General features: G+C 48.6%; 5 protein-coding genes across 5 annotated transcripts; 2 read left to right on the top strand and 3 right to left on the bottom strand.

The window, feature by feature from the left end:
* Window positions 1-4,504: 4,504 nt before the first annotated feature.
* Window positions 4,505-5,763, bottom strand: BO79DRAFT_214972 (uncharacterized protein; the record flags this gene model as incomplete). Its single annotated transcript, XM_025683257.1, has 3 exons — window positions 4,505-4,912; window positions 4,966-5,048; window positions 5,109-5,763. The coding sequence occupies 3 exons, from the start codon at window positions 5,761-5,763 to the stop codon at window positions 4,505-4,507; spliced, it is 1,146 nt and encodes a 381-aa protein (XP_025542863.1).
* Window positions 5,764-6,707: 944 nt separating this feature from the next.
* Window positions 6,708-7,669, top strand: BO79DRAFT_71188 (putative membrane protein). The gene is made up of 4 exons (XM_025689641.1): window positions 6,708-6,909; window positions 6,982-7,198; window positions 7,285-7,418; window positions 7,498-7,669. Exons 1-4 carry the CDS (start codon window positions 6,723-6,725, stop codon window positions 7,584-7,586), a joined length of 627 nt encoding a protein of 208 aa, XP_025542862.1. The 5' UTR covers window positions 6,708-6,722; the 3' UTR covers window positions 7,587-7,669.
* Window positions 7,670-7,772: 103 nt separating this feature from the next.
* BO79DRAFT_207677 (exosome nuclease subunit RRP6) lies at window positions 7,773-10,273 on the bottom strand. The gene has a single exon (XM_025682230.1). The coding sequence runs from the start codon at window positions 10,229-10,231 to the stop codon at window positions 7,877-7,879; it is 2,355 nt and encodes a 784-aa protein (XP_025542861.1). The 5' UTR covers window positions 10,232-10,273; the 3' UTR covers window positions 7,773-7,876.
* A 300-nt stretch (window positions 10,274-10,573) lies between these two features.
* On the top strand, window positions 10,574-10,989 carry BO79DRAFT_252099 (uncharacterized protein; the record flags this gene model as incomplete). Its single annotated transcript, XM_025685905.1, has 4 exons — window positions 10,574-10,614; window positions 10,677-10,714; window positions 10,770-10,840; window positions 10,897-10,989. The coding sequence occupies 4 exons, from the start codon at window positions 10,574-10,576 to the stop codon at window positions 10,987-10,989; spliced, it is 243 nt and encodes an 80-aa protein (XP_025542860.1).
* Window positions 10,990-11,474: 485 nt separating this feature from the next.
* On the bottom strand, window positions 11,475-17,693 carry BO79DRAFT_140657 (uncharacterized protein; the record flags this gene model as incomplete). The annotated part of the gene is made up of 8 exons (XM_025678228.1): window positions 11,475-11,819; window positions 11,866-11,951; window positions 12,004-12,345; window positions 12,522-13,656; window positions 13,719-13,862; window positions 14,300-14,372; window positions 14,792-17,598; window positions 17,670-17,693. The coding sequence occupies 8 exons, from the start codon at window positions 17,691-17,693 to the stop codon at window positions 11,475-11,477; spliced, it is 4,956 nt and encodes a 1,651-aa protein (XP_025542859.1).
* Window positions 17,694-17,832: the final 139 nt, after the last annotated feature.

The following is a 17,832-nucleotide window of genomic DNA, read 5'->3' as shown; positions in this document are numbered from 1 at the left end:
TAAGGAGGGGAGAAATAAATCCGCTCGAACCCTCACGACGGCGTTTACGGTTGGTTAAGGGTGGAGTTGGTTTCCGTGACTTGCAGCGGACGGGATGGAGAGCCAAGCAGGTACCACTGCCACTAAACAAAAGTAAATACTTTTTAGTTGCGCGAGGATTCAAATTTCGTCAGGGCAGTTTGACCTTGAGTATGGGCTGGTGTGGACCTGCATCTAGTCTACATCTGCATCAATATCATGCTGAGGGTTGGTTTTCTTTTCTTTTTAAAGTCAGTTTAGTTTAATAAACGTGTTTCTTAAGACTGACAAATTCTCCTACTTGTATGTATGTATCATCATTTGTATTTTTCTTTTCTGTTTCTTTTTTATTTTCTCTTCCCTATTTCTTCTTACAGCGAGTGTGTCAATCAGTGAGGAACTAACTAGCACTGACTAAGTATTGCATGAGAGGGGGGAGGAGGGGGGGAAAGGAAAGGAAAAAAAGAGGGAACGGAGCACAGGGTGGCCCAACGGTTGAACGGATTACATGAAGGCCCTCTCTCCACCCAGACAGCCCCAGAGACCCAGTTAACAATTCCTGTTCCTGAAATTGGTCCCTACGGTCTTGGTGTGTCGGTCTGTCGGTCTGTCGGTCTGTTCCTCCCCTCAGGGATTATTAGTTAGTATTTTTACCCACCCACCATCACCACCACCATTAACAGCACACGCCTCCTGATTTTTAAGGACTGGTCAATCCATCCCGCTTCCAGCTGACTGACTGACAGCCAGCCAGAGAGAGAGAGATAGACAAGACAGACAGAGACGAGGTTGAATTAATCAATGCGTCATGACTGTCAATCCAAGACAAAGAATTTAGAGACATTCTCCAGGTCAGATGTTTTGGATATAATAACTGGCCTATACCCATGGACGGAGAGATAATAAAATAAATTAGCGTTCGTTCAATTCCATTTACCGCTTTGGGTACTATTTCTCCCCCTCCTCCCTCTCCAGCAGTCCCTCCTTCAAACCTTCGAACGCCCTTAACATCATCCTCATCCCCATTCCTCTTATGAAAGAAGAAAAAATTACTTCGTTATCCAAACAACCAACAAATAATTCCGATTATACCATTAAACCAGTAAAATCACAGTAGTATCCATTAATCAATTAATTCAATCATCCGGATCGTCCCCCCCGTCCTCTCCCCCAAATAATGATATCCGGATGATCGTCTGCCGCCGCTTCTTGACCGTCGGATGGTCGCCCATGCAAGAAGACGCAAGGGGAAAAATCCAGCGGAGCCCACGGCTTGCACGTACCGTAACCGGGGGGTGCAGATAAATGTTTAGTAGCGCGTAGGTTAGGTTCGGAGCTAAGCAAGAAGAGAAATAGCGACACTAAACCAAACTAGATAGAAATACCAAGTAGAAGAGAGACTAGCATCATTTGCAACTGTAGTACAACAGTAGTAGCAACAATCAAGCCATTTAACACAGTAGAAGAAAATAAATAAAATAATCATAAAACTTAAGATGATATCTTAATCTTCTTTTTAGTGCATCAGCCCATCGCATGGCACATTCCAAGGTTTTGCAGGAAATGTTTAATTTCGCATGACCTGAGTAGTTGTTAGTTAGTTAGTGCTGTAGATACTTTTGTAGTTTAGTCAGTCCCTTTTCCCCATCCGTCCGCTGGCTCGCTTTGTCTGTCTCTGTCTGTTTTTACCCCTGGCCCAGTGCTTCTCCGTCCACGGGTACCTGAGTCCCCGTAGTCCGTATCTAGTCTGTTGCCACCACACCCACTCACTCCTCTCGGTCAGGTCGGGGGTTTGGCACAGTAAGAGAGAAGTAAAAAAAAAAAGAGGGGATCTACTCCGTACTCGACAACGCGACGCGGCACTAGTCTGAACTACTTACTACTGCACACGCAACTGTGCGGAGAGAAAGTGGAGGGATGAAAAGGAAATAAAAATATGAAAATAAAAAATAAAAAAATGCACAGAATCTCAAGAAAGTCTCGATTTACACATGCATGACATCGCTTTTTTGAGTTACGACCCCATAGGTCAATCATCCTGTCATGGGAGGACATCATGGCAGGCAGGGCAACACAAAATTCTGGAGGAGGGGAGAGAGGGGGGGGGGAGCATGACTTACTCCGTAGTTCGTTTACCTGCAGGGCGCCCAGTTCCAATCTAACTTTAGCCACAAACCACACACACACACTTGATGGGAAAAGTGAGAGAAAGAGAGAGAGAGTTTGGTACCACCGGTTCACTAATCACTACTGCCGGGATAAGATTGGTGAGACGAAGTTGCCGGGGGCGGAGTATGACTGAATCTTAAAAAGGACCAAGTTTCAGATTTGCGCGATTCGAGTCATCCATCCCATCCATGGATTGGACGGGAGTTGCATGTGTGGTACCTGCAGCATTGGTGGCTTTTCATTTTTAGTACGTACATTAGGCCCGCCTGACACGATGGATTGATTGATTGTTTGTTTGCTTCGCGTAGAATGGAGAATTTGAAATCGAAATCTCATGTGTCGAGATGATGTGATTTGATTGGCTTTTTCTGATGAGGGGTCTGAATCAGTTGGTTAGTCATTTTATCATAGCTAAGCGACATGCTTGATTTGATCCCTTCCTATTTACTAGTAACTGTACAGCTGTAGTCGTAGTAATTTTCCCACAGTTGTTTGATAAATCTAGCCTGCAGATTTGCAATTCTCGCGTAGTACAGGATCTAAAGCATGTCTAGGAATTTGGAGTCGGGTAATTATGTGGAATTGATGAGCGATAATGCAAGCCTATGACGATGCAGCATTGCGATGCGAGACATTTGAGATACGATCAAGGTCGGTGGGTAACTACTGGCCCTGCCCTCGTGAGCGGGGGTTCCATACGTAGTAAAGATTCTACTCCCTCCTTATCAGGGATCGGCTATCTGCCAAGTTGGATGCATACCAAGCACCCATGGTGGAGTTTGCCACTGCATTGTATCTAATTGTCTGTTATTCTTGGCCTGAATATCTTCAACAATAGAATAGCAGTCAATAACCGTGAATTACCCTTGTGGCTTAAATTCTTGGTAATCAGGGTCAATGTATGCATGTACATCGACCGGGGTTCTTCATTCTAAAGCCTCACTGTGCATACTGCCGGGCTTGGCAGGAATACAGTAAGAAAAATGAGATGTTGTAATAAAATGATGATAAATCATCTACAAACAATAACCGAAGAAAAAGAAAAAGACGGAATACCAAAGTAAGTAATCTACCTAATGCAAATATCAATCCTGCATGACTCGTGAAGCGAACCGTGAAATTGAAACATAACATAGTTCCCGCCCCAGGATTGACTACTACTCTATCTAGATAGATATCAATCCCAAAAAATCCCTCATTTTATGTTAATTGTTAATGATCTCCCGATATTAACATGGATCCTGCGACAGGAGCAAACGATGGAAATGATCGACATGATCCAACTCAACCTCGCACAGATCCTACAGTAGTAATCAGCAGTGATCACATCTCGTCAGCGTCAGCGTCAGCGTCATCGTTGTCTTTGTCATTGTCATTAGTAGCTTCATTTTCTCCACATTAATTACTACATAGTAGATGTAGATGAACTCATATATCTACATATTCGGCAATATAAGCGAGTAAGAAATTATGATTCAGATCCCGACCTCCTTCCTACCTTCAAATCCCTACGTACCAAGACAGTTTCAGAGAGAGTAAAAAGAAAAAGAAAATGAAGGGAAAAAAGCAATATCCGCCCTCCCCCATCCAGAAAGAACCCATAGTAGATAATCAGCCCAACCCCAACTCTAATCTACTAAACTTCGATAGTCCGCACCTGTCAAAAGCAAACATCATCCACTGCCATGCAAATCCAGCAATCTGCTTATTGGATGTCACGGATTACTACTGGTCCTAGCTAACTAACGAATTAACTATTTTTCATAAATAACTGAATGCATTAAGCTTGCTTATGCACATACGCACACACTAATCAACCGTGTACCACCTTCACAATAATATGGGGTCACACATATTTTTGTTGCTGTGGTACATCCACAAGTGACACACATATGCAATGCATGCAGTCTGCAATATGTGCATTATGCACCCCAAATTTCAGTGTGTGGTTGTGCTGTCAGTGGAGGTTGTCTGGCATAGCATCCCCCCCCCTGGTTGGTTTGTGTTTGTGTTTATCATTTGTGTTGGGTTGGTTTTGTTCGGGATTGATACTGATAGGTACTGAAGGTTGGGGCTATGAGCACAGGATCTACAGTTAGTGTGGTATATAATTGTCTTCTAAATTGGTTAGTGGAAAGCCAAAGAAAAGCGGTCTACAAGGAATGGAGCCATAGTTATTCAATGAAGCAAAAGTATGTTGGATTTTATGAGAGCTTATTTTCTGGCAGTAAGCAAGTAAGAAAAGGAACGACTATTGATACCAAGCTCCCAGGGGATCTCAAGCCGTAGGTAGGATGCAAGCACGGTCACTCTGTTCTCAAGAACTGTCGTCACCCGAGAGGTAGCCCATGTCCCGCAGCCGGTCTTCATCCCACATGAAGAGCATGTATTGCGGGTGGCCAGAACCGGTGAAGAAAAGTGCCATCTCTAGATCTGGATTAGCAGGCTGTTCCTCCGCAATCTCGTACCAGAGACGGTGTGGGCCATTATCCTCCTCGATGAATACAAACGGATCACACATCCTTTTGAGCATTGGGTCAGTATTTGGAGAAAATTTCTGCTTATTGGACTTGGGATCGCTGTTTTCTAGCTTTCCCCAAATGGCATCAAATATTCTATCGCCAGCAGCCCTCCAGCACTTGAAGCGAAACTTTTCTTCAGCATCCAGCCCTCCCTGATGCCATTTTTGGTCCAATGTGCGCTTGAACGCCAATCCTCCTTCCATCTACAGATAGTTAGGGCTCACAATACATTTAAATGTTGGGCTCCAGAGCTCACCAGATAGTTGCAACCTTCTTTCTCAGAGAAAGAGCGGAGAGAGCTTTCCAGCTCCACATTATCGGCAATGCACCTCGCTGCATCTATTAAATCAATTAGTATTCCCGCTTCCGTACCAGAAAGACCTTAGTCTGATCACGTACCATCATTGTGAAGAATCTTATTCACAGTTATCACCTGATACAGCATCCAGCCAGTGAAATTATCTAGAAAGCTCTTCCAAGGAGCATTGGCTTCCATGCGAGTCATAGTGTGGCGGGGTATGGTGGTCATCGCCTGCAATAGAATATCATGTATGTAGAGGGCACGTTCGACTCGTAGCAACTCAGTCCTAGAAGCAGTCCTCGACGTGGGCCTACCATGTTTTCCTGTTTGTCGCTCAATTGTGTTTTCAGTCAAACTATGGGCATACAATCGGACGAGGGCATAGAACCACAACATGCTGCGGGCCTGCTCCTCAGATACTTCCTGCTCCAACTCAACTTTGTGAGTGTTGTAACGGAATATGAGAGCCGCGAGGCCATAATTCTTGTACCAGTCTGGTTGGACCATGTCATAGTGGACATACGCGTAGACTCGGATCTCCTTGGGGATGGTGTTGTACATGACATGTCTCATCCAATTAGCTCCATATGGTGCAATTTTCTGTAGCATTTGAGGACATTCCTTTTCGACGAAAGCATGCACTTCCACGGCAGGAATATCAAGCAGAGTGATCTTGTTCCGAACGTTTTCGGGAAAGTCGGAGAGACTTGGTCCAGTAACTCCCGGATTCACCGCAGAATGACTTGACGCCATTTTGTAAGTGAAGGCGCTACTACGTTTTTTTTGTAGAAGTTTTTAGTTTTTCGAGGTTTGCTTTTTGCTAATTCCTAGGCGATAGAAGATTGAAGAGGCGTGTTGCTGGGAAGAGAAGGAGATTTCTATGGTTACTTGCCTCTTCTTATAGTTGTTCGAGAAGGACTCACGGGGGTGACAGAATGCCTCAATCGAGGACATGCTAAGGAGATATCCATTATGAAAGTTTCATGACGGTAGTTTCCATGAATTGGTCTTCTTGCTGCGTGAGAGAAGTGGATTGTCCCTAAGTAATCTGGAGCAGCGTTGAATGATTGCATCGGAAATAGCCAGACGTTGATGTAGGAATAAGACTTCCCGTGAGCGCTTTCCAGGCAAGACAAAAAGATAGAAGGGGCTAGCAGGTGCTACCACTATTGCTTCGACACTAGGAGAGGAATGTATGTCTTTTGGAGACAATGAACAAGCGACATCAGGCAACATTACTCAGTCAGGTGACTATTATAAGGGAAGGGAAAAGCACGAGTTTAACAACAGCATACAACCTATGTATCAATCAATACTACTGAAACATATACTACTTCTCCCCGAAAAGTGGACCCTAGGCACCCGAATGGCCATTGAATCTCCCCGAACAAAGCCCTTTCATCCACCGGGCTGTACGAACCCCTGCGCATTCCTGCATGAACCCTAATTTGTCTCCGATAAGCTTAAATGCAAATCCAACAATGATGAGATATACATGTCAAATTTAGCCCTAGAAAAACACACATACGACATCACCGGCAATGCCGGAGAAAATTCGATAGTTCTTCATTACCCGCAGCTATTCTTTCAGCCGCAATCACATGCAAAATATCCACCTTAACGGAGTTGTATTTCCTCCGTTTCTTCAGCACCGCATTCCCCCAATCTCCTCCAATACCACCATCACCACGTCAATACCTCAATCCGACAATATGCCCTCCCTAAGAACATCCTACCTAGTAACCTACAACACCATCAACGCCCTCCTTTGGGTCTACATCTTCTCCTCCATCATCCTCTCCCCCTTCCAATCCCCCCAAACAACCTACGCTACCCTCGAACCCTGGACAAGATGGACCCAAACCATCGCAATTCTTGAAATCCTACATGCTGCATTAGGCAAGTCAAGCCTAATCTCTTACAACTCCCACCACCAAACACCAAACACCAACAACTAACCGCAAAGAAAAGGCCTAACCCGCTCCCCCATCTTCACAACCTTCACCCAAATCTTCGCCCGCAGCGTCCAAGTCTGGGCCATCAACTACGCCTACCCAGAGACCACCAGCCCCTCGCTAGCATACAAGTACATGCTATTGGCATGGTCCTTCGCAGATGCAATTCGGTATTCTTATTTCGCGGTCCTGAGTGCCGGTGCGCCGGTGCCGGGTTTGTTGAGGTGGTTGAGGTATGCATGCATGCACTTACTCTTCATTTCTCTCCTTCCATTGTGCCCTATGCATATAAACAACATGATTTAACTAATGGATTTAGATACTCCCTCTTCCTGATCCTTTACCCCATCGGCATCGGAAGCGAATGGTGGCTCATGTTCCGGGCGCTGCGCGTTACGAATAGCATACCTGTTCAGGCGTTGTTCGTTTTCTTTCTGTTTCTTTATGGGCCTGGTGAGTTTTTCCCTTTCTTCTCGTTGATGTCGATTTGTAGGTGGTATGGGATGGTGGTTTATTGATGATTTATGTATAGGTTCGCCCATGATGTATTCGTACATGGTTAAGCAGAGAGGGAAGACTTTGGCTGGTGGTAAGGAGAGGAAGGAGAAGCAGAAGGCGTGAGTGTCTGGTTGGTTGGTTGGTGGATGCAGGAGGTGGTTGGTTAGTTACATACTAACATTGCAGAGGATGGATGTGGTTGGCGGTATGGTGAGCTACGCGACGCTACTGAAAACTAGTATTGACAAATAATACAATTGGAACGGACTGGACTAGATAAAATTGAATTGATTTGAAGTTAGATTCAAAACCGGGTATCGCTATGCATTTACAAACACTATGTCCATGCCCATGCTTTTGCGCACCATTCCTTTGACAAAGAAACAACACTCCTTTCTATCACAATTAACAAATCACCGGAACGTAAACGCCTTTCCGGCAGTCTCGCGTTTCTGTTTCCGCACTCCCGACGGGGCATCGAGCACCTTCGCATAGGGGTTATAGCGACGCCTAGACGGGAGTCCTGAAGTAGCCTTGGGGTTGGCATTGAAGACAGAAGCAGCGGACTCGTAGTTGAAGGGGGCTTCCTCTTCTCCCTCGTCTCCGTCCTCCTTGGAGGCAGACTCAGGTTGTGCTGCGGCCTTATTCTTCTTCTCCTTGCGGCGCTGCTTCTTGGATGGCTTATCTTCAATGTCCAACGAGGAGCTGGCATCTGTTGTGGGGCCATCGATTTCTGATGAGGCGGACTGCAATTGCTCGACTGTCTCTGCGGGAGCGGCCTTGCGCTTACGGGGGCCGCCCATTTCCTTGACGGTGAAATATTTGTTCTCATCCTCCTCTTTCTTTTCTTCCTTGAGGGCGGGAGCAGAGGTAGCGGGTTTCGGGGTCTGAGGTTGAGCGGGTGCAAGTTTCTCGCGGGCTTCAGAGACGGTTTTAGGCATAGGCGGGAGAGGGAGTGAAAGACGTAGAGCTTCGGCCGAGGCAACGGCGGAGTATTCAGGGACCGTTGGGGGTTCTTGCGATTCCAGAACGGAGCCCCAGAACTGGGATACCTCGTAACGAGAAACAGTGGGGAGATTGGCCTCTGCTGGGGATTGGGATGCGACATCGACTGCCTGTGTCGCCGGTGCGGCTGGTGTACCCCTGGTTGGCTTGACATACACGTCACGCCATTCAGGGCCTTCAGCACCCTCATCCTTCGCCTTCTTGATGACTTCCAGAAGGTCTACAGCGCGGTTCTGGACAATTGGCGTCACGGGCGACAATGTCCGGAACAGGGTGCCCAAGTCGAGCGGCATAGTGTGAGCAACCCGAAAGAGAACGTGCTTCGGGAATACACACTGCACGCCTTCATCTTCCTCTCTGGCAACCTCGTCGCGCCATTGATGTACTGCCTTAAACACGGCGAACTGTTCCCGGTTGACCACGATCGAATTGCGAGAAAGGAGGTCGTACCAACCGCCAGGTCCTTGACCAGTAGCAGCATCGTAGACAGGACGCTCGTATACTTGCAGAGCCTCTTTCTTCGACTGCTCCAAGACGTAGTCGACAAGGTTGTTATCAGGTAGGGAGTTTTCGACAAGTTCATTGCGAATGTGGTCGTAGATGTGAAGAAGGTAGTGAGTATCGGAGCGAGCGTAGTCGAACATGCCTTCCGGGATCGGCCGAATGCGCCAGTCAGCCATCTGGTAACGTTTATCGGCTTCGAAGTTAACAAACTTCTGCAGCAAGAACTTCAAACTGCGCTTCGGGTAGTTCAACGCGCACGCAGCATGGTATGTATCGAACATGCCAACGACATACAGCCCCAAGTCGCGCTGAAGCCAAATAATATCCATCGAGGAACCGTGAAGGACCTTAAGAATGTTGGGATCCGTAAACACTTCGTTGAGAACCTGCAGCTCCTCCCTCCACGGCTTAAGCGTATCGACAACCCAATCCTTATCACGAGTGCTAATCTGCATCAAGGAAACAAGACCCTGGTACGAATGCACATCGTGATGCTCTAAATCAATCGCAATATCCTTGGCAGCCTTAAGCTCCTCCAACATCTCCTTCACACCTTCCTGGGTATCCACAAAAGTGGCCTTTGTCGACTCCCACGGCTGATAATCCACAGGCGGCGAAACACTGTACGACGAAGCGGGGTACTTCGCGGCACGGATCTCCGTCTCATATGGGTTGACATATCCGACCGCAGAATCGGACAATTTCAACGAGTCCTTCAACGAAACGACAGCATGGGGCTTCGTCTTAAGCAGCGGCTTGAAGGGCGCGGTATCGGTGTTATCGGCCTTGCGCTCGAACAGCAATTGCGGCTTCGGGATCTTCGACGGGCCGTAGTCATAGATGGTCGGAAATTTGGCGGGTTGCTTCTTCGCGGCCTTCGCAGCGGCAGCGGCAGCCTGATCTTGTTGCGACGGGCTCAGCTTCTTAATGACACCAGTAAATTCATCCAAGCACGCGTCGGCCTTTTCCAAAAGCGCATCGATAACATCCACAACACCGCGCCAATTGTCTTCGAGGGAATCTTCGTCGTCCAAAGTCGGCGCGGAAATATCGGTCCCGGCGGTGGCGGCTTTCAGGATGGACGAAGTGAGCGACAAGAGTCGGTTGCTCTGCTCGTCCAGGGAATCGGAGACCTCTGCGTTAGAGGTGCGATGGAAATCGAGATCTTCGGCTGAAAGTTGACCGGCGGTGCGCGTCACCTGCATCAGGGACGACTGCACCTGTTGCTGTAACGAACCGAAATCTGCTGTGGAATCCATGTTGAGAAGCAGAGACCAGACAGACAAACCCGTTGGACTCTGGCGGCAGCAGCAATGGGGAGTGGACTTGTCTTTCCTGGATAAGAAAAAAAAGCAGTCGGAGGTGGAGAAAATCGTCGCGCCGGTTGATGCTGACCGCCTGCTTGAATAGTACTAGTGATCATCACGAGTGATCTCGAAGATGGATTACATAAGGTGCAATGAAGATGATCTCAACTGGAAAGCAGGTTTCATTTACATGCACTCGAGGATTCAGCATCTATACATAGACAAAAAATAGATTCCTCTATCTCATACCCTAAATTATCTGTGGAAGAAATTGTCCGATTCATCCGACCCAAGATGTCAGCATCAATCGCCCCCGAGTGCAATGATATCAAAGAGTACGACTCCTTCACCAGCACACCTCGACACATATTTTATCTCCAACTAACAATTTGAGTAGAAAATATGACACATGCTTCTTGAAATGGTACAGCGAAAGTAAGTCTTATGTGCCTTGCCCCAAATAAGCATATAACTCACCAAAGACCCGCAGAGTACCTCCGTGGCAACACCGCCTCTAATGATTGCGACGAGCTTTTCAAAAAGTACAGGGCTTGTCTGAATGTATGGCCCAGCTGAAACCAGCTCTCAAAAGTTACCTAACTAATCTTATCTAAAAGCTCGCACTGAAAGAACGGGGTATCGACACCATGCTTGATGATGCTCGCAAGAGTGCGAAGGAGAGCGAAGCTGAATACACGCGGAAAAGCTGATGCGTTGTGTTCACAATTTTTTATCCATCTTTTCTTTCGTTTCCTTTCGTTTCCTTTCGTTTCCTTTCGTTCCTCTTCCGATGTGTTTTTCTTGCATTAGAGATGTTGGTTACGATGGACCTCTCCTCTCCGACGACATAGGGTTGGTCCAGAAACCCCGCCCAGCGAAGCATTCATCTCATCTCATCTCATCTTATTTTGTTCTGTATCTGACTCTCCTATCGGGTGTTTCATTGTCGAGAGAAGACGAGTCTACGATTGTATTATTAACACATGTCATTCTGGCGTTTTGGGTGCATCTCTCTAGACGCTTTTGCTATCATGGCAGGAGTTCTAACTGTGGTATCGAGCAATACTGTATCTAGCTAGGTTGTACTATATATGAAGCATATACTGAAGGTTAAAGCTTGATCTTGCAACCCGTCTCTATATCGTGTATCAACATTATATACTAGATTATTATCTAATGCGACATGAATCATATACTATCGATGCCCTCGCCTCCTCAATTCGCCTTGGCCAAACGCCCCTGGAACCTTCAGTATCCCATTCGCTGCAGTTCCCATGCCTCCAACCATGGACGAGGAACTGCTGCTGCTACTACTGGTCTTGCGAGGTTGTGTCAGCATCGACCATACCTCAGTCATGCTCGCCCGGCGTGCAGGAAGCATGCTGTACTGCATGCCGTACAGGTTGCGGCGGTGGATAGGAGGCACAAAGCGGCCGGTCACAAGGCAGAAGATGACTTGTGGGGAAAGATAATGTTTCCGTAGGCGATGACCCAGTTGGAAGTACTGATCGAACATGGCACGGAGAGTAAGAGGGATAGACTGTTTAGGTTAGCATTTGATGGCTCAGTGGGAATTGGCTGCTAACCTCAAGGTGAATATAAGGCACAGTGACGCTCGACTTGCTTGTCGAGGACTTGTCGTGCTCTTCACGAAGCTCGAAATGTATCCCACCTGAGAATGCAATTAGCTAATTGGACTTCGATAAGACCTGAACGTAACGCACCTGGCAGTCTCCGTGAGTCCTTGACTCTGAGCATCAGTGCAAAAAGCGGGAAATGATTCAAGAATGCCAAGCAGGTATCGAGAGCTGCCTTAAGCGAAATGATCAACATCCGCGCGCTCGCGAAGGCGAGATAGAAGACGATAACCGTGGGTAGGAGGAAGAAAAGAACGGTGAACAAGATGGTCCCAAGAAGTAGTTGGTCAAGATCATAATCGCATGAATCTATACGGTTGCGAAGCACGTTTCGCTTCTTGCCGCGGAAAAGATGGAAAAGCGAGATAATGATGGTAAGTTGCCAGTTAAAAATCCGGGCAGAAGCGATGTAGAAAGAGTAGATATGCACTGTCAATATAGATATGAGGTCGGAAAACAGGGCAATTGGCATACTTGCCCCGGCGAAACTGGAACAGCCGACAACGTAAATGATATGTGGTAGGTAAGGTTGCAAGTTGGCAATGCAAGCTATGGTTTAATTAGCCCAAAATAAAACATTAAGAGGACTGGGAATCCAAGCTTACCCGCCCAATTTTCTATGACCCACAAGAAAAGGTCACCCAAGAACGCGGCGAGTTCGTTATTGAGCTTAAGACCAGCCGGCCAGTCCATGAGCCAGGAAATAGTACCCTGTAGCCCTTCCACTGTGTAGCCTGTCAAGATGAAACTGATCTGAAAGGCGACCCAGTTGGCATTGTCGATAATGTATGACCCCAGTGCAATTCCAATAATCACATCGTTGGCGACAAGCCACAAGCTGTTGTAGAAGCGGATGTAGTCCGGATGACTCGTAGTCACACTCTCCCAATTATCTTTCCTCTGGCGGAGTTTCACATATTGTATGGGCCAGTAACAGAACTGCTGTAATCGAATATCCACCTGCTGAGCTGTCGCAGATATGTCTTTCAGAGCAGCGGCATCAGGGCGAGCGCGCCATTCGAGAATCTGCAGGACAATCTCTGCAATCGTGCGATGGAAGACAAGCCCAACAATGAATATGCGGGTAATTACAGGCCAGATCCACTGCCAGAAGACATAAGAGACGCCGAGAACGAAGAGATCCCACAACGTAGTAGCGGATTCTACAACCCGCTCACCCACACTCATGCTTCTCTTGACACGGATGCCTACCAAATGGCTATTCTTCTCCATAAGCTTTCCCATCTCATAAGCGCAATTGACCTGGTTGATGATGAGGGGGAGTGCCTGTTCTTTAGACGACGGAACATGCTTGACTACCGTGTGGAGCTTCAACTTCTCCACCAGCATTCCAGCTTGAGCCTTGTCCGACTCCTCTTCAGTATCAATCTTGTCGGATACAGCATCTGACTTATCTGAGCCAAACACCTTGTCGCCCAATGCCAGAGAGATCGGTTCCAGAGACATGTATTCCATCCTGGTCGGATGAGGCCGATGAAACATGATAACCTGGACAGACAGGTTTGTTTCCGGCGGACAGAAGATCCGAGGGACCTTGCCTGACGAACTCGTAGTAACATAAAGATGGGACGGATTGAAAGCCGTTGGCGGATCTGGCGAATTAGTCGATCCTAGGACATGCATAGCCGAACGTCCACATAGAGCGAATATGCGCACGATAGGATGGGGGCTATTGCGGAAAAGTATCCCCGCCCGCAAAGCGTTGTCGACATTCCGGGGCTATCGGCCAAATGTTAGCTGCCTCTCGCTCCCAGCATGAACACAGTATAACCCAGTTTTACCTCCACATCTTCCAAGACCGTCAAAACGAAAAAGTCCACCTCTGAATTCCGCCATCCAACAATCACTCCTGGCGACGATGACCGGGGAAGATCGTATGGCCAAAATACCCGTAGCAACCCATCGCTCATGAGCATGTTGACATCCTCCAACCGCGATTAAAAGGAGCCTCGACGGCGTAGTTGTTCGCGCGCGGAGACGCCCAGGTGCACGTATCGAGGGTGCTAATCAAGAATATCAGCCTTGTTCGGGATCTCATAGCTGTATGGCCGTTCCGCAACAGCACGGCAAGCCAGCCACTGCGATAGTAGCATACCAATTCACCCTCAGTCGCAGCTATATGATTGATAGGAAGTACTAGAAGGAAGAAGAATACTGATAAGAGGAGGAAACCCTTGGCGGTCCGTGTCTATAGTCGAGGGAGAAGTTAGCCCGTCCGTTGTTCGGTTACCGCGATTGCGCGAAGGAACAGGTAGCAGAACGAAGCATACCACAACGCCGTGATCCCAGGCGAATATAGCCAATTCGTATAGGCGAGTAACAAGATCCCACCTCGCGGTGATGTAGCCCGCTACGAAGATACCGAGAGTGAGGATGGAAAAGGGGTGCATGAATCAAGCTGTCCGGCGGGTGGTCGCTTCAGTTTGCGCGCATTGCTGACGGGAGTGAAGAGGGCTGGAAGCGGAAGCGAAATTGCCGAAAAAGAGTGACGATCGCACAAGACAGGCTGACAAGTCATACAAGAGGAGATCAAAGACAATGAGAGCTTCTCAATCAACCGGCAAGCTGGAAGTCTCAAGGCACGGAGTGGGCGACGGGGAAGATGCGGACCGCAACCCTGAGGCGTCTAGATCTCCGCGGTCCCACGTGACTGGGTATACATGTATGCTACTACACAGTACGATGTAGATGAAGATTTGAGGCATGCTTTTGTATTGTGCGCCTTAAACTAGATTTAACAAAGAAATTCTTCTAGACATTTACCCATTGACCCATGCCAACATACAAATAATCCCATTCCGAACTCCCAGACGCTATAAACTTGAATGGCAGCAAACTCGTACCCATGACTTACAGAGCTTTAATGCCCTGGAACACTTTGTTCGCTTGTAACTTCGGATCACTGTTGACAAGGTCGCGCATGATCTGGCGCTTTTCTTCAACCGTCAGGTCCTTGCCGGGTGCCTCGATTGCTTCCTTCCACTTCAGCAACATGTCCTTGAGGAGAGCACTTCCCTCCTCAACTTCTTCCTGCGAGTACTTGTCAAGTGACATATTGGACTCTTGTCCCTGTGCTCCGGAGGAAGTGAAGTCCTCAAGCTCGTCTGCCTTCTGTCGCGCCATGTTGACCACCTTCTCCGGGAAGCGAACCAATTCAGCGACGTGAATACCGAATGACTGGTCACAGATGCCCGGTTCGACGCGGTACAGTAGCGTGACCTGGTCCCGCTTCGAATCTTTGCTCTCCTCATCGCCTGTGCCATCACCAATGAAAGCCACTACATGTAGGTTCTTGGCCGACTTGGGGTAGCGATCGGCCAGGGCCGTCAATTCGTGGAAGTGAGTTGCAAACAGGCCGAAACAGCGAATCTCGGTGACGATGTGCTCTGAGATAGCCCATGCAAGGCCGAAACCATCGTATGTGCTCGTTCCGCGACCAAGTTCATCGATGATGATCAAGGACTCCGAGGTCGCGGACTTGAGGATGTTTGAGGTTTCAAGCATCTCGGCCATGAAAGTCGACACACCCTTGAGCTGCGAGTCACTCGCACCAACACGAGCAAGGATACAGTCGAATATAGTCAGCTCCGCCTCGGAGCAGGGGACGAAACAGCCCGTCTGAGCCATCAGCGCAACGACGCCAATCTGTCGGATATAGGTCGATTTACCACCCATGTTGGGACCGGTAATGATCAGGAAGGAAGACTCATCACGAATGAGCGACACGTCGTTGGTGATGAATGAAATATCATCCTGCATTTCCATGCAGGGATGCCGCGCCTCCTTCAGAATCGTGTTTCCAGTACCGCGCGGGTGAATTTTGGGGCGGACATAGGGCGTAGGGGCGTGTACTGCACAATGCGCGAAGCTCACAATAACATCGAGATGAGCTAGAACGCCTGCAAGCTGCTCCAGGACAGGGCAGTAGGAAGCAGCTACACCAACAACCTCGCTAACCAGACCAGTCTGGGTGCGGTTGTAGTTGGAAGACAGCTGATCATGCTCGCGACGGAGCGCTTGCATTGTCGAAGTCGTAAAGTAGACACCGTTCTTCTGGGTTGAGCACTCCTGGTACTCTCTCTTGTTGCGGATACAGCCTGCCTCGTTGCGAGTCAGTCGGAAGCACCAGCCATGCACACGATGGTTCTCCAGGAACAGCTTCTTGTCGACTTCTTGGTCCAGATCCCGGCCCACGCGACGGTGTTCCGAGTCCATATCGTGACGCAGCTTATCCAACTTCTTGCGAATGATGCGCAAGCTCTCGTCGAACTCAGGCTTGATAATGAACTCGTGGTTCTCCAACGCATCCAAGTCCACCGTCGTCTCAACCATCTCCTCCAGCTTTGCCAAGTTATCCGAATGGCTGCGCAGCTTAGACGTATACTCCGCTTCCAGAGGCGTCTGATACTGCTCATCCATCACATTCTCCAGCGACGCAACAAAACCCGGCAGGCGAATGGCGACTTGATACACACGCACGACATCCTCCAATGTCGCCTGTTTCCTCTGGAATCGCTTCGCCAAGCGATACAAATCCGGGATCGAGCGCAGATGCTCCTCCTGCATCGTCTGCCGAAGCTCCGTGTCCATCACAAACGACTCCACCAGCTGCTGTCTCTTCTCAATCTCAGCCTTATCCATCAACGGCTGCTTCAACCACTGCGCCAGCAACCTGCTTCCTACCGGCGTCTTACAATGATTCAGCAACCCGAACAGACTCATCGACTTAGATCCGTCCCGCGGACCCGGCATGAGATTCAAAGCCCGCAGCGCCGACGAATCCAGCTTCATGAACTGCGACAAATCATGCTGATACAGACGATACTGACCGAAGTTGGACGGATCCGTCATAACGCCGAGATACTTTATCAGCGCCGCCGCGGAACCCATCGCCAACTTCAGCTCAGTCTGCGGCAGCGTCCCCGCAGACCTCTCATCCCTCAACAACCTCGTCAAATCCTGCTCGATATCTCTGACCCCAAAGTCACCACTCTGCCTCTCCGACACTGCAATCCCACAACTGTCCATAATATTCCTCACCTTCCCCAGCTCCACATCCTTCCTCCCGGCATCCATCTGCACAAGACACTCCTTCACTCCCAACTGAATCACCAACGACTCCAGATTCGAATAGACATCATTATCCAAGAACTCACTCACACCAAGCTCCCTAACACTCGCATCCGCAAAACAAACCCCCACACTCCTCGCCTCCCCGGCCTTCGCAGATATCTTCACAGCCAGAATGATCGGCGCCCCGGCCTCAATATTCAATCCACCCACACTCCCCAATTCCTCTTCCACATCCTGCAAGTTTCCGGGACTAGCCTGCTTAATGAGTTTCCACTGTCCGCCGCGCCCGCTCGCAGAGCCCCAGATCTCCACTCGCCGATTGAGTCGAAATAGCGCCTCGCGCAGAAAATTGCGGAATACAGTCACACTCATCGTCACGGAGGGCAGGCCGCCTGTGTCGCTCCGGCCGAGGTTGCGGATCACAGAGGTGGTTTTGTAAACGGTGCGAGCGATGAACTCGGCTTCGGCGCCGTGGGCGGAGTACCAGTCTCCGCGGTCGAAAACTCGAATTGTCTCATTGTTGTTGTCGTTGTCGGAGGAGGAAGAAATGGAGCGGTAGAAGCGGATGAAGCCGACTTCGTCGTCCACCTAGATAGTACGATTGGTCCAATGTCAGCCAGTTTCTCTTTTCAAAATTTCTTAGAGCAGATGGAGCTTACCTTAAGATCTGGTCGAGAAGACATGATGCTATAGTCTATCTCCAACGAGGAAAGAGACTTGTGCGCCTGCTTGTCGGTCGTTGGAGGTATGGGCTCAAAGCTAAGCTGCGGATAGTTGATAGTTGATAGGTATGGCCGCCGACGCGCTGCGGAAAACGCGGTC

This window comes from Aspergillus costaricaensis (genome assembly GCF_003184835.1).
Source record: "Aspergillus costaricaensis CBS 115574 unplaced genomic scaffold BO79scaffold_6, whole genome shotgun sequence".
Lineage (NCBI taxonomy): Eukaryota > Fungi > Ascomycota > Eurotiomycetes > Eurotiales > Aspergillaceae > Aspergillus > Aspergillus costaricensis.
This window is presented reverse-complemented; position numbering and strand designations above follow the sequence as displayed.